Source organism: Coturnix japonica, chromosome 7 (assembly GCF_001577835.2).
Source record: "Coturnix japonica isolate 7356 chromosome 7, Coturnix japonica 2.1, whole genome shotgun sequence".
Classification (NCBI taxonomy): Eukaryota; Metazoa; Chordata; class Aves; order Galliformes; family Phasianidae; genus Coturnix; species Coturnix japonica.
Genome location: NC_029522.1, coordinates 3842769 through 3867452, shown reverse-complemented (window position 1 = coordinate 3867452; position 24684 = coordinate 3842769). Strand labels below are relative to the sequence as shown.

The window sequence follows — 24684 nt, the reverse complement described above, 5'->3', positions numbered from 1 at the left end:
CATCTCCTGACCTTTGCTGCTACCACCAGATGACACTGTAACAATAGCTGGAAAACCTTGCAGTTGTGGTAGCTGGGAATGGCCAAGTCCACACCACATGTTAATGAGTTTGTCCCAGTACCATAGGGATGTGTTAGGACTGGGCTAGAAAGATGTCTTTCACTTCACCAGCAAGTTGGCCAAAAGCTTGGTCATTGCTGACAACTTAAGTTTGCAGGAGTTCCCTGATCTGTGAAACAAGGCAGCAGAGCCCATATCACGTCACCTACAGAGCAATGAGCAAACCAGATGTGCCATGCAGGTAGCAGTCTCTAAATCCGGACCCATCACAAATGCAAACAGAAAAATCCAGGCACCAGAATGGAATTGGTCAGTTTTAGTCTTTAATAAAATTACAGGTAGGGCTATTTAAATCCCTAGGAGCCCAATCACAACATTTTATTAAACGGTTTTCCATGTTTAATGGTTATTCATAGAAAGGTCCACTGTAATAGTATTTTAGCACCATCAACCTGTCGAAATCAACCTGCCCAATTACTCCAAACTACATTAATAACACCGGATATTACACTAATTGTGTCCAGTTTCTATGCAGACGAGGTCCTGTGGGGCTAATTTTTCATCCTCAGGGGCAAGCAACTCAGCCATCAAACTGATTTCACCAGGAATCCCTCCTCATTACACAAGTCCAGGCTGTCAAACTTTTTTTATAAAGGTTAATGGGCCAATCAGTCATCAATTGTTTCCTGGAAGCTCAGCAGACAAAGGGTTAAAGTGCTAAGAAACAGCTGCAACTGATTTACATTTGGAAGTTATTATCGGACAGGAGATGTCTCAAATGTTGTGTGGTGGGGCTGTTCTGTAAGCAAGAAGAGGTGGCTGAAATGGGAAACGAGTTAGAACTGTAGGAATGTGATATGGAACCCAAGGCATTGGTGAGCTTTTCTTTCACTGGAGGCTGTGCAACCATGAGTGCGAGGAAGACCACACCAGACTGCACATGGAAACCATCACCACCACCACCTGAAGGGACTATGTGGTGCTACTCTGTGCTGCACACTCTGCTCTCATCGTTCTCTCTTTGTAGGAAGATTACTGTGCTCAACCCAAGTCAACATCTACTGTCATCTGCCAAACAACATGTACTGCTACAGCCCACCCGCCTATAGAACACCATACCCAATTCCTTGCAAGCATTCCATCATCAGAGGATCACAGGCCTGCCTTGGCAAATTGATAGCAAGTTGCTGTCCATGTCTGGTACATGATACCAGAAACAACAAGCATTGAACCAGAAGACTCAATGGCGTATTTCAAACACCCATAAAGCATCTTCTGGAGTTGAGGTTACAGCTTCAAACCTACCCAGTGCTGTCTGAAGTAACACTGAGACTCATCCCATGCCAGCATCCATCCTTAACAACCCACAGTCTTTTGTTCTAAAGGATGATAATGAAAAACTGATGAGGTGCTCTAGCAATCAACATTAGATGTTTACAGCATACGATTTGTTCACAACAAGGGGGTTATTTATGCACTATGTCATGTGAACTATCACTACCTTTTGCCACTTGGTGTAATTTATCCCTGTAAGTTGGAAGATAAGTATGTTTATTAGCAGCATCAATTAAAGAAATATTTGTGCCACGTCCCACTGGGCATGACTATGCTAATACTTCTCTCCCCTTTCCAAACCCAGTGTCTAAATCTAATTAGTTTTGAAAATCAACCCTATCAGGACAATATAGCTCTGCTATCAGTTGCCCACAGCTCTTGATAAAGGTTGCATTCCACTGGAAGAATGTTTCAGTACCACTGTTTTATATCATGGCCCATCAATGACAAAGTGATGATGAAAGGCTTGTTTCTAGCTCAAGGGACCAATGCTCTCCCCCTGCCATATGTACTTACTTTATTTGGATGCCAAGACAACGTGGTTCAAAGAACACCATGAAGTCATTTTTAAACTCAGTTCATATAGAATGCCAGTCTGTACTTGCACTAGGTGCTTCCTAGTGTGCTTCAAGCCTGCAGTTCCCTTTTTAAACCATATGTGTTTCAAAGATGAAGACCTTTCTTGGCTAAGCTGACTGGATAGAGCTCATCTTTGGTGCTCTCACAGCCTCCCTCTCCATCTGCAGTGCTTAAGCCAACATGAACTTCCCGCACAGGTGAAACATCACTGCAAGAGCATCAATAGCTGTTAAATAAACAGAGAGCAGCCATGCTCAGGGAGGACACAGCTTCGCATGGCATGCAGCAAAAGCTGACCTTGTGCAAGCAGAAAGCATGAGTGACCCACCAGACTGAGGCCCATGCAGATGCTCCCCTCTGCTAAGCACCTATGGCACAGTTACAGCACGCATGTCTTCACCTTCTCCATCTTCACTGGAGATTTTGCTACATGGGAACAGACTATAGACCTAAATCACAGCACCAGAATGAAAAATTAGCCGAGATCAAGCTCCTAAAAATTGTCCATGATGGTAACATCTTTGTTCTGTAACAACACAAAAGTGCAACTGAGCGAGCACGTGCTAAAGACTAAAGCAGATTTGTTATTCTGGACTGTCATTTCCTATCAACATTTTCTTTTTTGAAGGCATAATTATCTAAACATGTGGCTTTTCATACTTAACACTGCTCATTAACTCTGCATTTGCCAGTCTCACAACTGCAGCTATCGCACTGAGGGGAAGCATGCATGCCTAGAGGTGCAGAACTGTGGTGAACAGATCCCTCCATTTTTATTAGGGGTAAAACTTCCAAGCAAGAAGTTTCCCTAACTTCAGAATTACATTCTGATGGTATCTCTCCAATCCCTTCAGATCGGGCCTATCAGGAACCTATTCCCATAAGGTTGTTTATTCAACGTGCCTTCCACAGATGCTTGCATTAGCGCAATGGAAGAGTCTTCAGACTAGACAGGCCTTAAACCCCAAGGTTTGGAACTGCGGTCCACAAGGGAGCTCTTTACACACGTTTCACACTCAATAACATGTAGATTTCCGGTTAACCCGTGACAATAGTCATACAAAATGATCTGTTATCAAACAACGGCTTATTTTCCTACTGAACAGTAAAAGACAGCAAAGTATTAATGTCCAATCACCAGCTTCTCTCATTCTGCACTCGGAAGAGACAACAACAGGGATCAAACCAGACCGCATTTGCAACTGTTGCTGCGAAAGGTAATAATTTTCCATTTACGAGGAGAAATAAAGCAAAATTATAATTAAAAAAGCCTCCTTAACAAGCCGCCGTAAAACCCCACTTTTGTTTCCCGCGTACACTTTATTTGGCAGTGAGAGCACGGCATCCAGCAGTAATTGTGCAAAAAAAAAAAACCCCACAAGGGCCGGTGATATAAATCACCAAAGGTTAATGATCAGGATGTGAACAGAGGGACTTGTTTACAGAAATAGCATGCAATTTAAAATTTACAAGAGATTTAATGCCACCGCTTGGCAATCACTAAAACCAACAGCCCAGAAAACAGTGACATTAAGAAAAATATTACAGTTATAATCATTCCAAAAGAAGTCAATTAGTGTTAGGGCATGCGCTCGTGATTACTTGACCCATTTGGTTTGCACTTAAGTGAGAAAGAAAAATCCACCCCCCCAACCCCCCCCCCTAAACCCCACTGTATTGAGAGTACTGAGTTGTGACCTATTTTGCATTCCATATTCCTTACACCGTCCCCTCTTACATGCTGTTGGAGATGGTGGCAGAGGTTTGTGTTTTTTTTCCTCCTCTCCCGGCCTTCCGACTCATTCTGACCTTTTGACATTTGTAATATTAACAATGAAAAGAACAAAAAAAAAAAACCCAACACCACAAAAATCAGAAGGAAGTTTATAATTATGTTGTTCAGATGGAGGCGGTGGAAGAAGGGGGGGGGGGGGGGGGAAGACCAATCCAATGTTCTCTCATACAAAAGCCACGCTGGCTGTCTTCGGTAGGGGGAAAAAAAAAGAGCAACGTAAGTCAATTTGTGAACTTTGGCACTGCACGACCTTTAGAAATACAACAATATACAGAATTTACAAGCAAGAGCAGCACATGCAAATGACCCGGCACTGTCTCGCCTTCGGATTAGAGCTGCAAAGAGCATTATGGAGAAACGCTTTGGCAAAACAAATTAAGACTGTTGCTTAAATGTCACGGCACACCATTGTATGAGGCTACAGATCATTACACCTGATACTAACACTTATAAAAACCGTAATAACTTCGGATATATTACATCGAGTGCCCACATGTAGAAAGGGGGGGATCGAGAAATAAATAAATAAAGGGAGAAAATGGGTTCTTGAAGTAATTTAAACATCACCACTCCACGACTAGAGGGAAAGGTCAGAATTTAAGTAAGCTGAAAGGAACATGAATGGTAAAATAAAATGGGCAAACGAAAAGATGAAAAGACCGCTGGAATGACTCTGCAAACATAAGATGAAAGCACACATGCTTTGGGCAAATTTGATTTCCATTCCTGCATTTGGTGGGAGACGCAAGGAGGACAACTTCCAGAGAAGCAGGGTTAAAAAAAAAAACAAAACAGGGTTAGAGAGGGGGGTGTTCATCTACAACGTGTGGTTTTGTTACCTTCAGTGTTGGTGCTGCTGCTGCTGTATATATTTCGCAGGCTACCAACACGGTTTAGTTTCCAAGCTTTGCGTTTGGCTGCATCCAGAGAGCAGAAGGGGGAGAGAAAACAAAGAGAATAGAATAAAAATAAAGAAAAAGGAAAAAAAATAATAATGAAAAAGGGGTAAAAAAGAAACATCAAAATAGCACGTGAAGTAAAATACAAGCACAAGCCTGTTACGTGTGAAGAGCTACACATAAAATGCACACAGGGCTAACACAGCCTTTCCAATCCTCAGACTGTACGGAAGGCCTCTTCTTTCTTGGGAGTGATTTTGAAATCTCTAAAAGGTGACAAGATCTGGCAAGGCCAGACGGACCTGCTATTGGAACAGACAGAAAGAGCAGCAGAAATAAAAAGGCACAATGTGTTTGTACAAGGGACACAGGACCAGACAAAACAACGGCAGTACAGTGCTATTTAAGAGCGAGAATCAGACGGATGAGTTGCTCTTTTACCCTGGGCCATCCCAAGTACAAGGAAGGAATGATGTACCTGCTAAGTGATACCTCTACAAGCCTTCCAGTCATCTCACCTTGTAAAATCTGTTCTGCAGCATCAAGGAAGGGATCTCTGCTACCAGCCAGAACTGGATGAATATCCAGACCTCCTTCTCAGCAGCTCGCAAGGGCCTTCATCACAGAATCATCATAGAATGGTTGGGTTGGAAGGGACTTCGAGGATCACGAAGCCCCAGCCCCTCTACTACATGCAGAGCCACCAACCTCCACATTTAATACCAGCGCAGGCTGCCCAGGGCCCCATCCAACCTGGCCTTGAACACCTCCAGGGATGGATGGGGCATCCACAGCAGCTGGGCAGCTGTTCCAGCACCTCACCACTCTGTGAGTAAAGAAATTCTGCCCACAGATGGGACAGTCTTGAGCTCAGATATAAGGCTTCTAAGGAGGACAGTGCCACTTACAGTGCTATTAATTATGATTAATTTCTAAGCCACGTTTTCTTTCTAAACACCCCTTTACTCTAATAAGCTTATTACAAAGAAACTCACAGTAAATCTGGAGTAAGACCTCATCAGCACCTCATCCAAGCTGGACATCACATAACATAATATATTCTGAGAATTTTCTTTCTAATCTACCAGATATATTTTAATGTCCCAAGGAATTCAGACTCATATGTTTGGCTCCCACAGGCCAGGCTGCCCAAAGCCCTATCCAACCCAGCCTGGCATTCACCCCTGGGCATTCACAGCAATCCAGGCACCCCATACCAGGGCCTCACCACTCCCATCAAAGAAAGGCTATGTTGGAACTATGTACAAAATAAAGTTCATCAAATCTAAAAGTATCTTCATTACATGCATCCTTCAATATGAGAAACCTTCTGTTTTAGAAATGTTTAACGAGTCCCAGCAGGAACTGGCAACCTGAAAGGCACCATTTCCCAGCTGAAATCTTGTTTTTCCTGAGAAAAAAGAAATTTACATATAAATAGGCAAAATCGAGGTTTGGCATGCTTAGAAAAGGAAGACTGTTTCCAGTATACAAAAACCTTTTCCCCAGTCTGTTGTCATTTTTCATACTTTAATCACATGTTCAGGTATGGATATATAAGCAGGAAGTGAACTTGCAGCCTGGTTTCCCATTAACCTATTGATGAAATAATCCATTTTAATGTGTTAAGTGTCATGCCTTTTTCTCCATTTTTAAAGGAATGGGCCCTTTTTTCAGAGATGCTGAGATTCTGATACATCCCAGTGTGTCCTATAGCAATGATTAGACACCGACCTGCTTCCTTGTGATGCTCTGCTATATCTGAGAATTCAATAATATTATCACCATCAGGGTTTGGACAGTGCCAAAAGCAGCCTCTGCGGAGGTGATTGATGTATGTGTGACCAGCAGGGCCTCGCCCAGCCATCCTATCCTGACTGCCTTCAGAATTACAGCCTAACTATAAATTTCTGCTGCCTACAAACAAGGCCTAAGCAGGTGCTAGATGTTATTTGCCTGATCTCTCTTTAGCTTACATACCAGAAGATTCCATACAGTCTGGATTCACCCTCAGGTTTGAAAGTTAGCTCGGCATAAGCTGTGGTTGCCAGCTCTGGTGATTTATGTGTGTATACACAAACAAAACCTAGGAAGAAAGAACTGGATTCCAATAAAAATCTATTCAAAAAAATGCTTCATTATTTAATAGAAACAAAGCTTGGTAATTAGAAAGATCTTCAAGGTAGATTGATTTGTTGAAGTCTTTTTCTCCCAGAGGGTGGTGATGCACTGGAACAGGCTGCCCAAGGAGGCTGTGGATGCCCCATCCCTGCAGGCATTCAAGGCCAGGCTGGATGTGGCTCTGGGCAGCCTGGTCTGCTGGTTGGTGACCTTGCACACAGCAGGAGGATTGAAGCAGAAAGATCATTGTGGTCCTTTTCAACCCAGGCCATTCTATCATTCTATGATTCTATTTTCTGGAAGCTTATCTTCTTTACATAGAGACCAAGAAGCATCCCTAGTTAGAGTTCCAAAGAAACCCAAACACTCTCAAATGTCAAATACTCGGAATGGAGGTGCCTATGCCCCAGAAGACAGCAGGTGTTTGATTCACCTTGTCCTGATATTGTGGCTTGTATTCAGCCCTCTATGCTACACTCCTACCATCCGAATGACTAATGGATTTTAATAATGCTTTGAGAAAAATCTGATTAACATCGACACTTGCCCTGATCTCTGCCTTCACCATAGACAGAAAAACAACATCTCGCAGCAATCAAAGCATTCCCCCATCCTGACTAGCATGTAGGCACGAAGTGGGAGCACTTTCTGATCTTCACCAAGCTCATTAACTCCAGAATGTAGATCACCAAGATTAAGCTTGTACATTTGCCAGACAAATTAATTTCTGCTTCCAAACTCTCAATCTGGACTAGCACAATAAGTCATTATCTGTCACCCAATGACTCCGAGCTCTGTTTTAACAGGGTTTAACAACCCTGCAAAACAACACCTTAATTGTTGTAACATCCAACCACGCACCCCATCACCCGGCAGCTCCTCCCAGTAGTTACCACAGGAAGAAATCACAAGGAAGAAACTGGGAAAGCTTTGTCTCTTGGAGCCTGACGTGGGGTTTCATCACGAAGGGTTAAAGTGATTTCTTGAGCTCTTACGGAGATGCTACCCTCCATTTCCCCATCTGTGTCTTGATGTGTCACCCATACGGCACACTCAGACATCTAGTTTGAACATACCAGTAGAGGGACTAGAATCAACTGCATTGATCTGTGAGGAGGAAAGAATGATGCAGTTCTATATGACTGTGTCAAGTGTTACAATGGGCCATATGGATCTTTATTTTTTATAGCAGGAACTGCTCCCCAGGTAGGACAGAGGTCAGCAGTCGCTGAATCATCTCCATACGCTGTGCAAGAACAACACACTACCAAAAGAGACACAGCAGTTCCAACTGCTTGTATTTCTTTTTGTGTCATTCTTCTTGTAATCATATTTTTAAAGGCAAATGAATGGTGGTGCTCAGTTTCCATCCTTCATTGGCCTCTTGTAAAGTTCACGCAAGCAAGACTGCCATTCTTTTTTTGTTGTTGTTATTCTAAACAAGCTTTTCCAGCCTATGTATGATTGACCTCCACCAGTCTGTCTTTCTGTTTCACCAGCTGCAGGAATGACATCAAGCTTCCAGATCTACAACCTAGACTTCAGAATCAATAAAAATCTGGGTTTCCTATGAAAAGCCTCAACAAATCAAACAGGACTTAGGATACCCATTGCTTAACGTGAAGAAATGCTACAGCTTGGAAACTACAAATGGACTGAGGGTATCTGTGCCTATGAGAGCACACAGGAGTCACAGTGCCCTTGCTATGACTCTGTAGGTACTGGATGGACTCAATGTGCATGACCAGAGGCAATCCCACTCTGTTATTTATCTTCTAGGTCTTTATCTCCAGGACTGCAGTTTGTAAGGCATGGACTGCAATCCAGTCCCACTGAAATGGAAGCTGTACAGGCTATTTAATGGCTTAACAGGCCTTTGAACATCCAAATAGCACTGAAACAGAGCTTTACAAAATGACTCTAAACATTAAAGACTTTAAAACTAGCGGGATACGATGACATGTTGCATCTCCATCCATTAAAGTGAAACCTGACGATAGTTTGGTAGTGGCAACAGTTTGCCATTTCAGCTAAAGCTCTGGGATGACATCCAGCACAGGCAACCTCCCATTACAACTCGAGTTTTTCACTTTGTGAGCTGAATTACACTTAATTAACAAACATGCTGTATGCGAAATGAGCTAGAACACGTATGTTTCAAGCGTGCACACCTTAAAGAGAGAACTGGCATGCCAGCAGACAAAGAGGAGAATTAGGCTTTGGAACTGCCTTTTGTTAAGATACTGAGTAACCGGGAATCAATTAAGCTTAATGACTCCCAATTACCACACATCTTCGTATTTGTTCAGGCAATAACTTTACATCTGTGACCAACCCCTCGCAGACAAAATCTCAGTGTTTGCTTTCTTTAATAGAGACGCTATTTATTCCGCGTTAATGAATCTACTTTTCCCATCTAATTTTGATAAGTTAGGTATTGTAGTAAATATGTTTACAACCCTACGATCAGACATCATTATTTCTAAAAGCACCTACTGTATTACTGACGTGTGTCTCTGATGGTCCATCTGTTTAATAACTGTACTGTTTTCTAAGGATGCTTCAGATACCAGACACCTAAACACCACATTAAGCCCCTCCAAGTCACTCAAATTAAATTATTTGTGCACATTGCTAAGCAGAAATATGCTTCTGTTCTTAGGAAACTCTGAATATCTCCAGTCTCACTCCACTAAATCCTCCTCCACTGCAGTACTGAGAAACTACAGACTTGTTAATGTCACCTCTGGTCTCCGTGTGACAGAGTTCTTTGTTGATTAGATAAATAGTCCTCAGATAGCTGATTAAAAAATGATGTAGCCGTTAGGTTGTGTGTCCAAGCCTTGTCAGCCATGTTGGATGTTAAAGTGTGCATGAATTACATCCCTGGAGTGTGCTGAACAGTGCTGATTAAATGAGGCACGCCACAGCCCTCAGCATCAATTATCAGAAATAATAGGATCTTTTCACCTACGCTGGAGGAAGGGGGCTGGGGATGGAGTCAGCATGCCACTCATTTCTCAGAATATCTCATCATCATAAGCACAAAATAATAACGCTGCTCATTCACCTAAGGACATTTGTTTATTTTCATTGTGTAACAATAGAGACTGAGAAGATATATGAGGAAAAACCTCCCCTAGCCTGTGCCAGACGAACTTTTGCATATAATACCTGTGTGACATCTGCCTAGCAAAACAGAGGTATATAGGGCCTGAGGGTAAGAGGCAAACCTGAGTGGTATATAGGGCCTGAGTGTCCAAGGGGTATTTAAGGATAAACTCCAGGCCAATCTACATAAAGTTGCCACCACAGTGGGGAAAAGATTCCACATCTTTTATAAAATATAGAGAAAGTTAAATAATCTCTACACATTTTGGTTCTATTTGACCAACACTGGATTTTACAATTAAAAAAATACTGGATATAAGGATCAATATATACATTGCTCTTCTGTAATGACTAACAAGTGCTCAGAGCTGCATACAGTGGATCTGTTACAGCGGGCTTTGAAGTGAAACACCTTTAAACACTTCAATGCCACTCTGAGGTTTCCAAATGTTTGCTCTCTGTACTGGTGTTAACAGGACATGTATCTCCATGGACCCCAAAATGGAGCTGTAATACAGAATATAAAACTGCTGCATTATTATTCCATATAAACAGAAGCCAAAACCTGTGAGTAATCACCCATAATGTATTAAATGGGAAACCAGGATACTCAATGAAGGAAGCTGATGGGTATCAACTAAAAAAGCCAAGCTGTAGTAGTTCATATCCCACTAACCCACTGCTCTGTTTTAAAGCCACACGACACCCCAACAGCGATACTTCCAGGCACATTAATACTTAATCACATTTGGCTTTCGCATGGAACATATCAAATAAAGGCAAAAAAGAAATGGAAACATATTCATAGTCCTATTCGTTGCTGGGAAGAAAGTTACTTTAATTGAACGCTTCTAAAAATGTTTTAAATTCCTTCTCTCTCCTTTATCTTTAATTTAAGCCTGCCGCATTGCTCTACAGAAACTTCTGCAGTAGGCAAAGGGCTAACTAAACTATTCAGTGCATTTCCAATACACTATAAATATACGAGGATCCAAATCGACAAAAGGAAATGTTAATTGGAAACATTTTTCTCAGTTTTTCATTATCTGAGCAGAAAATTATGGGTCTTTTATACACACACACAAAATCCTTTTCAACCACCTAGAAAAATTATCTTTTAATAAAAGCTTCAAATTATACTATCATATTTCAAAGGCAACGAACAGTTAAAGCAGCTAATCAAAGGTATAATTATTTAATGACTACTACTCATGCTATCTAACAGGGCCGTAATTGCTTGGCTGTGATCACTAGACCACCAGCTTCAATACTGGAAAACAAGTACTTTGCTTGTAGCATTTGATCGACCAATTTCTGAGGTTAGTTTCTCCAATTGGGTTGACTTCACAAAGCTGGCTGACTTATTACGGGATGAGATAATCACTTTGTCACACCGCCTCCATTTGTTTTTGTGCATGTCTGTACTAAAAGGGGGGGAAAAAAAAACAACCCCAAGCAAACGGCAGAGGAACACAAAGCACCTGAGAGCATGCAAAAAAATATCACGGTGACCAAATGCTGTTGGTCAAAATCATCATTGATCTGTGTCATTTCTAAGGACACGTGACAGCTCTCTGCTTATTGTCTGTATTAATCCCCTAGAACTAGTGTGCGACATATGGGGAACACGTGCTGTCTGCGAGCAGCCTACCTTCTTTCTGCTCCTTAGACACAGCATCGACTCAGTGGAAAGGGATGATGCTCCCTTGCCTACCCCATAGAGGACCACTGGTTTTATGGCACGATGGATTTATTCCTGCTTCGGACCATCAGTTTCATCTATGGACAGGGAGATGAGGATCTCGTCTGGGGCTGACGAACAAGCAGCATTTAAATCCATTAACCAAAGATGCACTGCTCTCTACACCCTTCTCCCTCTCTGACCAAAAAGCAGCCCCATTCTGTTGACAGCCCAAGCAATTACTGCTGAGAAAACAGTTACAAAACAACAGAAAGAGCTGTTTCTGCTCAAAGGAGTGATATTTTCATGGCTCATCATGGATTTATTTCCTTCTGCATTTCATAGAATGATCTTAACACGATAAGGGAGACTTCCCACTATACTCACTGTTATCATAGGGAGAATCTAAGTTGTCCAGAGAAAGCTTTTAAGGTAAAATTAAGACAGATGAGGCATTGGAATCACAGCGTGAGTTCCACCTTTTACCTATTCTGAAATTCAAAGCAATTGCAGTATTGAATGGAAATCCCAATTTAAACTCCTACAGTTGGACAACATCTCATCGCATTTAATCCCTATCACCCGCACCGCTATGAAACAGAAGTTAGCACTATGGAAATAAAAACAGGAATAAAAGGCACGCCTGCAATAAGATTTCACAAGCAGACCACACTTCTGAAAAGCAACTGTTGTTCACATCAGCTCCCACGGGCCATTAGACACACAGCCTAGGTACAGCCTATGCATGTAACCTATGTAAAACAGAGGCAAGACAACTTTGCTAGAGATCTAAATCTTGCTCAGCAACACAAGCAAGTTCAAGTTGTTCAAAGAGCTTGTTAGAAAAGGGTATCCCCGAAGCACACCCCACCACCAAGTAAAACTAACATCAGGTGATCTCTCAGTGTTAGGCATTTAATAGTTTAGCACATTACGCTGCTTCTGGTGAAACCTTTCACATTAGCACAGGGATTCCTCGCTAGAGATATTCAACTTGGAGAGATTTATTGTGTCAAGGTCTTTCCCTACAAACTACCGGCCCATCTGTAATGATTATTTCTCTACAAACCTGAATGCCTGCACTCAAACAGGAAGGTCATCAGCTCCCCTTTTGACAGCGCAGACATGGGAGACAGCTTTCAACTCACCCTCCCTTCACCTGGCTTCATGTAGAAAATAGAGACCCATAGACCTGGGCCCTACACTACAAGGAGGACAACCTGAGGGTTAATCCCATGCACAGTTCCTCTCTTGTAGCACAGCCACAAAGTCTGCATCTAGGTGTGCTAGCAGGACATTGAATCATTTGTATTTTGGGATAAAACCTACAAAATTATATTGCTAACTCAAAGCTCCTAGCCCAATATGGGCAATGGGACAAAGAATCTCAGGCCTTTCATAAGCAGTTTATTGGTACAAACAATGGTTACCGCAGTGACCTACAGTGGGACATGTAGGTCTCTTCGGGCAGGTCTCTCAACCCATGTCTGCCAGGGAGCTATTAAGATTCTTCCACTTTAAGCTTGCTGTGGGGACATAGGAATTCTTCCCAATGGAAAGCTGTATTGCAATTTCCCAGTCCCCCAGGAGATGCTGTTAGTAGAGCTTTAAAGTCTGATAAAGGAGGGTACAATTTGGTATTTGCATATTTTAAACACTGAGCATTTTATCAGTGTGTATGCAATGATCGCATGACAGCATGATAAAGCAAAACCAAATGAAGAGACCCAAACGAAGAGACTCCTGTCTCAGTGGCACTGCCTTTCACCCCCAGTGCAGCACTGAGTAACAACTGCATTTTGTCCAGAAAGATAAATATTAAACCCTGCATTTACATCAGATGCTGGTGTCACATGCTTGCTCACTAGCTGAAGATCTGAGTTGTTAACTACTAAATGGGTAAATGACAATGGCTGTTACTAATCGCTTATTGAATAATGAAACTGACACAACTGATAAAAGGTTTCAATCCTGGGGAAAAGTGATTTATAGTATTTCACTCTACTGGCACTGTTATTTGTATGACAAATGGTTGGACAGACACCAGTTAATCTCCGCACACCTCCAACTCTGATGCGGCGGCTTCTGCCGGAGCATCCAAATAATCAAGAACAGCTAACAATACAGCCGCGCTGTCGCGAGGGGCTGAATGCTGGTATTTTATCAAGGCTGATCCCCAAATCAATTTACGCAATGGATATTTTTTTTTTTGGTGGGGGGAGGGAGCATGTGGCAAGCTTACTTGCCACGCATCATAAAAACGATAAGCCACAGCTTGCAGCTAGGCTGATAGGCCATGCTCCTGCGGCACCGAAATGAAATCATCAATACAACTAAGGCGTTAATGATTTCAGAAAGCTGTGTATAGCTTATGGATTTCCTTGATGCTAAAATCTGAACTGCAGCATCATAGGGAGCTGTCAAGGCTGCTTGCTGTGTTGCAGTGGAACACTGCGTTGCCTGCTGGGGACTGTGAATCCCATTCTCCACTCAGACAGGAGAGGGATGTGGCTTCTTTTGAGGCAGCATGAGACAGGGTTTTCCCCTTCTCTTGAGAAACAAACAAAGCTTGGTATTTATGAGCAGTTCAGCAACAGCAGCTTTATCTCATTGGCTGTGCTAGTGACGTCCTACTTCCTGCATAAGCCACATGTAATTCATCAAGCAAGTCTTTCAAAAGCATCAAACCTTTTCATCTTGCTCTTCAGTTTGACCAACAGGTCCCAGTTCAGCCATGCTATCTCTTGCCTGCCTCTCCTGACACATGGAGATGGAGAGCTCTTGCACTCTGAGGAAAGCTTCTTTAAAGATCTGCCAGCTCTGCTCCACCCCTGACCTACGAGGACATCTTCCCAGGGTGTTTTGTTGACTAACTCCCTAAAGAGCTGGAATTTGGCTTTCCTAAAATTTAGCATCCTGATTTTACACTTTGCATGTCTCATTTCCCTCATTTTCCTCCAGAGCATAAACTCAACTATAAGACTGGAGGCAGGCAGCCTCCAATCCTGAGGTCACTGATCAGTTTCATTTGCATTGGTGAGCAGCTGGTCCAGCATTGCATCTGTCCTGGTAAGGCTATCTATTGACTCAGGAAGTTATCCTCAATGCATTCCAGGAGCTTCCTGGATTGCCTACAACTCACTGTGCTACTTTTCCAGCAGAGGGGCTGCAGTCCCCCAGCAGGATGAGCACTTGCAATCGTGATGCCTCCTGTAGCTGGAGGTAGAAGGCCTCATCAGCAGGCTCTGCTGGTAGTCACTGTAACTGATAGCACAGAGAAACCATGACACATAGTAGTACAGGATTACTGTCAAAATACTGTGCAATGGAATACAATAAAGGTTGATGGGCTAGCAGATTCTTTCTTCTACTGTGCATACGTGTATGGATGCACAAGTTCAGGACTGCTTGCTCACCCAAAACCAGGAGGGGAACCCATCCCCAGGGATATAAACAAGGATTTAAGCTGCAGTTTTTCTTTGGCAGTCCCTTTTGCTTGCAGATAAGATGTCCTCATCTCCTACCCCTAAGGTAGAAAGCTTTCGTTTTGTCTCTGTCAATCAAGAACTGAAGCTTCAGTGTACTGCACTGCTGGATGAGTAAGGACAAAACTACAGTGCTCTGAGAAATGGATATCTGAGAAACGGGCTGTAAGAGCTGGGAAGGGACAACTCTGAGAAGCTGAGGAGGGCAGATGCCCTTCAAATGACAACAGTTCTCTGCACTCCACTGGGTCTCTGAGGCCCTGCTTCACTCCAGCAGGATACATGGAACAAATCCTGTCCTCATCCACTTCACAGCCAGTTTCCTGTTCTTTCAGTGCCCTCCAACAAGCAGGACTAAAGCACAGAAGGATTTTCACAAGAAGAGCCTCAGAGACAAACACATTGGCTTCTGTGTTCCTCAAAAAAACATTTAGGACTTCATCTCAAATGCTTCTTTTGGAAGCAGTGAGAATGTTCGAGCTCTGGGGGACAGTTTATGTCAATCTTTCCTTCTTTTCTCAAAAGTATAGCAGGTTAAACTTGGGGCCTAACAACCTTGACAACGTCCCTTTACATTTCTTCACCAAGCCATTGAGCAGCATTATGACAAATTATGGGACCCAATGATATGTAACCTGAAAATCTATGCCAGCCAAAGGCTGTAGAGGAAATAAGAGCATAAAAGAAGTATTTCTGGCAAAAATAAATAAATAGAAAAGAAACTTCTTCCTCTTCACCGGTATAAAGAGTTGCAAATAGAGAAATACCTTGATTAATCGCGGGTTAATTAGTCCTCTGATTAACCAAGAGCCTCCTTATGCAGTGACCATTTCACCTACAGCAGCACAACATGTCAAGGTCATACATACCCACTCTTCTGCTTGGGGAGCTGTGCAAACAGCACTCAAAAACCTTTATAAGCAAAGCTGCCTTCACGTCCTATTTTCTAAACTTCTTTGATATCACATTCCATTGTGGGAATCATCAGTATGCGATCAACACTTCTAGAGGAGCCCATCTCTTAGATACATGGCAAGGACACACTGTGAGACTCAAGGCAATGAGGTAAAGGGAATGTTAAAATCCACTTGATAACTTCTCATTCAAATTATTTAGTTATGTATTTGTTTTCAACCCTGTGTACCCTTTAACCAAACAAGATGCAAATAAAGTGTGCCAAGAAAAAAACAAAGTTGTCGCCCGATTAACACTGTTGGCCACGAGACACCTACGAAGACTGCAGAAAAAACTCTTACAATCCACAACGAGTAGAAAAACATTTACTTGCCGCTGGCTCAGTATTGCCTGCCTTCCTTCACTAAATTCACCCTTCTAAGCTCAGATGGCTGCGACATTCACGTGATAAACAGCATGTTTCACCATAAAATCTGAACCGGTTGTTCAAAAAAAGTTATTTATAACTGACCATTCACAGCCTACTGACTGGCAGCCACCCAACCACAAAGTAATTACGTGCGTGACAATGATGATATTAAGCCCAAAGTAATAGGATAGCTTCCAGTTTTAAGGCTAAGTAAATCATCAACTGTGCTTTTTATGTACAAACACGTTGGTTACAGCATTCTGGTTGTCTGGAAATAGGCACGTTCTCTTGGGTGTTTTGTTTACCACTACAAAGTGTTACCTTGGCTGTAAAGCAATAACATTTGGGACAATTTGGGATGACTACAAACCAGTCACCACCTCAGTTTTTCAATATTGATTTAAAAACTACAACATCTTCTTTTTCCCCCCTTGAAATACTACCTTGCATGACAATTGCTTTCTATGCGCACAAGCACTGAAGTCCCAAGAGGAGGAGCTCTGGAAAGAAGAAATAGCGAGGGAGCTACGAGCGAGCTGCCAATTCCTTGTCAAATGAAGCAGAGTCAGAAATACTCCGGCCTGGTTTTGTAATCCATCACCATGAACCGCAGCACTTCCTCCCCAGATTAAACAGACAGATTCAAAGCACTGGGGAAGGAAGTAAAAGGGAAGTCAAAGTCAAGTCAATGCCATATCAGTTAGAAATTACCAGTGAAGAAGATGTGCAACGCAGCGGTAGAAGCTGACAAGCTTTATGGCTGCATGCGTCAAGCACAGCCTCCCCTGGGATGTACCCTGGAAACTCAAGTCTACCTGAGAGAATCAACACATTGCTCCCTTCCATTTTATTTTTTAACAGATTTTTTTTTGCACATTTCAGTATCATGTTCAATTGGAAGCCTTCAGGGGATGCTGATGTTACTGTATACATCATGATCCTATATACTACTAGCAGAATATACTACTGAGGAACCTCTTCCACCTGATCCTTGTGGTCCCCTTCCAACCTGGGATATTCTACAACTCTATGTCATTAGGGCCAAAGATACAGGGATTCTTCCCAGAAAAAAAGTTTATCTTTCTAAGGCTTCCATCCAAGCTTTAAATAGGCTAATAACTCTCTGCTACCATGCCCACTGTCTGTGGGGTTATACAGAGCAGAAGGTAGGGTGTATCTTGTAATATCAAAACAGAAGGATGTGTCTTCTGTATTCAGACAGGAATCACAGCATTAGAGAAGGTCTGGGTTGAAAGGCACCTTAAAGCCCATCCAGTTCCAGCCTCTTGCAGTGGCACCTCCCACCACACCAGGCTTCTTACATGCTTTAAATCCACCTAAGCAAGCTGACTCTCTGGACTTGCAAAGCCTGATTAGCAAACTCCAAGAGGCAAGGAGTCAGTCACAGCTGCATTTGGTACATGGCTGTGGTAATAACTAAACTGTTAAGCAGTGTGAGGATTACCAGGTTCTGACAGATGTCCCTGTGATGTATGTCTCCTGATGGAAAAAAGCATCTCCCCAATGAATGATCTTAGAGGCCTCTTCCAACACAAACCACTCTGTGATTCCACAGTTAGGAGCTAATCATGGGCCTTCTGTTTTGTTACAACTTGGGAACTAAGGGCTCTGTTTCATGATGGGAACTGGAACCTCAGCAAGCAGGAAGCACACAGCACAAAGAGCCCTCTCAGCACAGAAGAGTGCACAGCACAGGGGTCGAGCTCTCAGAAGTCACCAAACACATGGATTTAGAGGGCAGGTTTGTCTTCTAAAGGGGGACAGAAAAAAACCAACAAGGGGAAGCACGAGCTCTTCATCTGACACATGGTTAACGCAGTGCTCAGCCTGCTATGAGTTCCTTCCCTATCTCCCCAAGCCACACGTGTGTGTTGACGTGCAGATGCTACTGGGTGAAGAGTCCTGGCAAAAAGCTTGTTTTATTCCCTAAAGTCAATATGCCACAGAATATTCAGATAAGAGAAAGGGTTTGCAGTACTGGAACAATAAGCATCACTTAGGATGATGCATTTTCTCATGGAGTGCTACATGTTTGATGCACATGCCTTTTGCAACTTCTTTTTCCACATCTTAGTAGGAGTTTGAATTAAGAAGCAATTGTAGCATTTTTATAGGTGAGAAATTAACAGAAACCACATTAGCCTCTAAGAGGAGAAAGTCTAAACCATGCAGCCAGCTACCGACCCTCTCCCTCGCTTCTTTTAAAGGATGCAGATTTATCCTCATTATGGGATTAGAAACAGAGCTCTCTCTGCTTAGTAACGTCATCCCCGTAACATGGGCAGATAAACCGAATGCTCGCTAGATCAGGCACCAAAAAAGCCACGTTCCTGCAGTCTGAAGGTTAAACTGGATTAATTTAGAAAACCTGAAAATTGATACGCCATCATTTAACATGTGCTCAACATGTGTGCTCAGCAGCAACTGAAATGAAATATCTTAAACATTATCAAACGTTACATCATTAAACATAAATTAGATGGAAACGGGGGAAAGCTAAAAATTGACTAGGAGTTCAGATACTCTAAATGGGTAATACGTCCATTTTTCACCTGAAGCCCTCTCCAATACCGTTTTGCCATTAAGCAAAACCTAAAGAAAGGTAATCAATTCCAACTAAAAAGCACTTATCCTGGAATGACTGTGCGTAAGGCACTTCAAACCTCTGGCTGGCTGCCAAAGCCCAGACAACAGCTATCAATGTTTCTGACTATCACAGGAGCACAAGGGGCCATGCATAATTGACTAGAAGATGGGCTAAAACTGTGCCCAATCAGTGTGTGATCAAAAACGCGTGGAATATTCAGCGCCACTTGATTACATGGAGGCACGTCCTTTCACTCTCCTCATGAAATCTCTTCAAGGTCCAGAGTACTGTAATAAGATCATTACTGTCAAGCGGTACGAATCGCAGGCAATGAGTCTTGGGATAGGAAGTCATACTTCACAAGCTCCTCTGGTCTCTCTCTCTCTTTTTTTTTTTTTTGTATTTTACTGCGTGTTGAGGCAGCAAGGCGACGAGGTGACAGATAATGATCACATCACTGTGTGGCAACTAGAAAGGCACTTTTAAGAAAGAGCACAGAGATATCAGCTTAAGAGAAACTCCAACTTTTTTTTTCCCTGCTTTTTTTTTTTTCCTCTTTTTCCCCCTCTCTCAAAAAATTAAATAGAATTAAACTGCGCCGTGTTCTCCTTTCATCAATTGTGACTTAATGTCATTGAATTTAATCATCCGATGGATTTTCATATTACACCAAAGCCTGTTACCTCACAGACAAATGGCCAATTTCCTCCATCTCGCACTCACAAAAGAAACCTTTATTAATTTGTGTGTGTGTGTGTAGCGGGGGAGTGATGGAAAACGTCAATGATGAGGTCTGTTGAAGTCTTCTTTTCACCTACTCCTTTCACTGGAGTTGCAGACTACACGCAATGCATTGCACCTCTCAGAAGTAACCCGTCTCTATAAAGAGAAAAGTGGAGGGACTGGGTACAGTAGATTAAAGCCCAGAGTATGGAAAACAAACAAACTAACCCTAAGATCTCATGCACAGCGTGTGCATCTGCAGCATAGACTACAAAGGCAGAAAGTATTTGCTCACCGAGTTTGGCAGCCAATTTAAGGCAAATATTTGATTAAAACCCAAAGAAACAACACAGGATGGAAGTGACTAACCAGTTGAGAGTTGGAAACACAAGGAGGTCTACGTTACCATTAAGGATAGTCTTGTAAAAGCATGCCACTGACACCACAGAGCATAACAAGTGGAATTGCTCCAGTTCTATGTTTTTTAAATGGATGAGGCTGCTATGACTCCATGAAAGGCAACACCTACAGCAAGTAAATCTTGCATCATGACTCTACAAGCTGGCATTTCACCTGCCAGAACCCCACTCTCCAGCACCTTTCCAGTATGTGCCATTTGGAGCTGCCACCTTGGGGTAAGGTGAGAATGTCAGGCTGTGTGTCACAGCAAGCCATACTGCACAAGCACCTTGGCTTAAGACTTCATATACATGGCAACCAAGAGAACAAAGCTATATTTAATACAATGACCTCACTTCATGTTTTTAAATTCTTACCATAGCTTCCTAGGGCACAATCATCTCCATTCCCAACCCATAGTCTCTGTCTAAAGCTGACAGCACAGTTCTAAGGAAGATGCTCATTACCTGAACCCAGCAAAACACTAGGGTGTCACTTGTTTTCTTTCACTTACAAAGCTACTTAAAACTTCTTTCTTCCCCAAAGAAATCAAGCCACATCTCAGCACAGCACTTGTGCTAAGGATACACAGTGTACAGCTCCATACTCAACACGCAGCACGTGTACTGCACTAGGAGTGGGACTGCTTCTCATCAGAAACTAGGAAAAAAAATAAGCTTTATCTTCCTCTAGATACCCAGGTGTGTTAGTGTGTACACCAACCACTAGCTCGTTCTGGGCCTCAAGCTTTCCAGAATCCTCTTTGCTGCTGACCACCACTGCGAGACTTCTCCTTTCAAGCGGGTAGGCGGAACATGCAGCCTCTTCCGACCCTGAGCTAGCAGCACTTTGAAAGAGAAGAAGGGATCTTTCAACTTGTTTAGCCTGCAATGAAGTAGGTTAAAACAATAGATGAGCTTCACCTCCCTTGTCTTTCACTCCTCAGCATCAACATAAATGTCTTTCAACAGCAAACCTTTCATGTCAAATAGGCTGTGACGACTAAGGCTGAAGGTTTCCCAACAAGTGACCTTTATGCCTTGGTTGAAAGTAAGTCTCTGAAGATTCGGTCTAGATTTTATTAATTTCTGCCGTCCTGTTTCTCAGGTGTACAGCAATTGTCCAGTACTGCATCTCCTGCAAAGCAGTGAATGAAGTTACTGACGAATGGTGTAATTACAACTGAAGAGTGTTTTGACAGTGCATAGGTGGTAACCTCTGTGGCACACTTAAAATGAGCACGTGGCATTACAGACAACACCTCTGGTCACATCCTGCAGGTGAAGTTGTCAAGTGGACAAAGAAAGAAAACACAGCTATTCATTTTCCTGTGTTTTTTTGTTTTTTTTTTTTTGTCCCCTTTTGAATGCCAAGTAAAATCTGTTCGTTTTTTTTCTTTTCTTTCATTCTGCTTATCAGGGAAACCCTCCCAGCTCCACAAAAATGCTACTTTCCTTTATCTAACACTGCAGTCACAGCACCCTTTTTTGCACCAATCTCACTCAAATACTACTACAGAACACTTAACTTTACAAACTTTTCCCAGCACAGGTTGAAACCTCCCCACACACGTTGCTGGGATATCTGGACTGCAATGATGCCAACTCTCCCCTAATGCCACACAGCACCAAAGCTTCATTTCATTTCCACACGTTTCCCTATCTCATTGCCTCCAGACAAGTATCCAAACCTTTCCCTCCTACTAAAACAACACATGTCTTTCTAAAAATGCCTCCATAGCTACTCGCACTGTGCAGTAAGTTATAACTATTGATATCCAATGTCTAGGAACTACCTAAGTTAATAAGGATGACGTGATTATCAGCAGTAACTTACATGTAGTTCCTACATGGCATTGTCTGCTTACCTATACAACCTCAGCAGTACACCCAAGTACATTTTGCAGACTACAAAGAGCTTTAATTTCGAGTTTTGGTGGCAGCATTGCTTGAAGCAATGCAATCCATCTAACAGATATGATTCCAAAGGTTACAAACTCTTTAGCAGGTGAGTAGATCTGCCCTTGTTGCAGCTGCAGGTCAAGATATTATATTTCACATCTTCCTTCCAGAAAAAAGGGAGTGACTTTTTGTGCTGGAAAGGTTTCTGAACATGCTGTCCTCTGACAGTGGCAGGTTTCCTCCAGACCATAAAAAGCCCCATCATCACAGTGCCTAACTCGGGATTACAAAGAAACACCGGCGTTAACAACGTCATGTCCAGCTGTCAAATGAAGGATCTACTCTCCCACCAACACCACAGCTCATTGCTTTCATCTGTTCCATGCTGCAGGTCACAGAGGTGTTTCTGAACTTCCTAACTAACACTTATGTATGCATTTTAACATATGATATCAGCAGGTAAATCATGGGGAAGCAGGAGGGATTTGACTAAGGAAAGCTGAGGGTGAGAAGCTGCAGGTAAAATGCATTTGCATCATATACTACACAGTCAGTTAACTGCTACATTGCTTTCAATTCATACAAAATGCCCATTTTTTTGCAGCTATTATACAGTTGCCAGAGACAAACACCAAGAGCTGCGTTTCTGTATTTTGCTATGCCATTCTGCTTTTGGAATGCCTGGAACAGGACAAGAAGTCTCAGGAACAAACCGGTGTGTCCCCCTGACTCTGTGCACACTGTCCTGCCCTCCTGGACTCAGTCCCCACTTGGCTGAGAAACCAGAGAACAAATTACCTTTGTGTTAGGAAGACAGTTCTAAAAAGAAACATGAAAGAACCTTCCGTGCCCTTCCAAAGTTCTTCAGAAACCAGCGATAAAGAAGAATGTACAACACAGATCTGCAGAGAAAATGCACTTTGGAAAGTTTACTGAGTTGCTAATCACATCCATCACTCTATCATCAGCTCCTGTTTCTCAGGGTCCGCTGGCACACACAGGAGCATGAGGGCTATACTGGTTTTGCCTGCACTGCTGAAAGGGAACATATAACAACAGCACCCTGCTACACTTGACTCATATCCACAACCCAAGGAACACATCTGCCCATCTGCCTGGGCAGTCATGCTGACCCTACCACCGAAAGCAAAGTTGGCCCTGTTGGTCAGGTTGCTCCAACAATAAAACTGCAAAGCACTGATCATCTACATTCGATCCCGAGAGGACCAGTCATACCTTGAGCTTTTTGCAGCTCTTAAAATGAGCTTTCTGCAGCTCCACTTGGATTTGCAGCTCCACTTGGATTGAAGGTTTAAAAACTAGGTCCAAATAAGAGCGAGAAAAAAAAACACAACCACTGGGAAAGAACTTTCTGCGAAGAGTATTTACAGGAAAGATTTTCATTTTCCTACTTGTTTTCGAGCTGAAAAACCTTTCTATTACCACTGGCTGCTCCGCTATCTGCAGTAGCACAGGGGTACCAAACAAGGCCAGGCTGTATGCAGCTATTCCTCTTTGAAACGCAGCACCGTGTAATCCTGCTCCGAGCAAGCACAGACAACATGGTGGGAAAAACACCGCTGGTTTCTGGCACCTTGCCTAATGTAAGCATTCCTGCTGTTACCCTCAAAACTGGAGACATTTTTTTTGCGGTGACAAGTCCTGTACAGAGAGAACTAAAAAACCTTCTCTCTGGGTCTCATTGCACTTGTGGAAATTTCACACCAACCTGGTCTTCCAAAATAGAAACCAGATTTTAATCTTCATCCAACTGCAGCGCGGCTGCTTTAGCATTTTTGTTGCTGCAGCCATTTGTCTTAGAAAACCAGTGGGAAGACAAATCCAGTAACATGAAAGAATCGGTCCCAGAAAGGAAGGGCTGTGCATCTGCAGACAGTGTGGAGAAAGAAGAATCAGCATGATCTTTCTGGAATGTATGAAAGAGATGAGCATCAGTCCTTGGTGCTACTAACATCACCCTGGGCCTACTAGTGTCCGTCATCATGATAGCCGAACACTTGGGCAGAGGTCAATGATCAAAGCAGGCATGTTCAAGGAGAAAGAGACTGAAAAATGTAGTAAAGTTGCCAGAGTTTGCTGAAGACCAGATTTAAACCTCATTGAACACCTCAGCTTTGCTATAGACAGAAATGCATCAAGCCAGAATTTCTGTTTGAAAGCTGACACTTTAAACACGCCTGAACCCAAAGGAAACCAACCTAAAATCTAGAATTACCCAAATCATTTAACTCTGATCCACTGCACCTACTGCAGCAGAACCTTCCTCCTCCTAGTCACAGTGAGCTCAAGATTTCCAGAAGAAGGGAAGAAGGAAGATACACAACTCCCACAATTACCAACAGTCTTCTGTACGCCACATTAAGTCACCTGCCTTATCTCAAAGACTAGTCCAAGCTGCCAAGGCTAAGCATGGGTCTCTTGGAATACTTTCCTTTTAACTGCTCAATTTGGACTGAATCTCCCCTTGCAGTAATCCAGCTGAACACCTATAAGAGTTTAGATCCATGCTTATTGCAAGGAGTAGAAACAAAAAGGAAACATTTTAGGTCACAAGAGAGATTTCTAGGCAAACACTGGACAGAACAGGAATTCAACTTTTCCTGATAAAAGTCTAAATTACTAAGCTAAGAACTACTTTATAA

At 42.7% G+C, this 24684-nt stretch overlaps 1 protein-coding gene across 12 annotated transcripts in view; it reads right to left on the bottom strand.

Moving 5' to 3' along the window:
- AGAP1 (ArfGAP with GTPase domain, ankyrin repeat and PH domain 1) overlaps window positions 1-24684 on the bottom strand; it is a 257074-nt gene that overhangs the window by 41947 nt on the left and 190443 nt on the right. For 8 of the 12 annotated variants that reach the window (XM_015867759.2, XM_015867760.2, XM_015867757.2 and 5 more), the window contains one exon: window positions 4609-4686. The exons of the other annotated variants lie outside the window; for them this stretch is intronic. In XM_015867759.2, the coding sequence (XP_015723245.1) occupies window positions 4609-4686 (78 nt within the window). The remainder of the gene's footprint in view (window positions 1-4608; window positions 4687-24684) is intronic. 12 annotated transcript variants of the gene reach the window in all.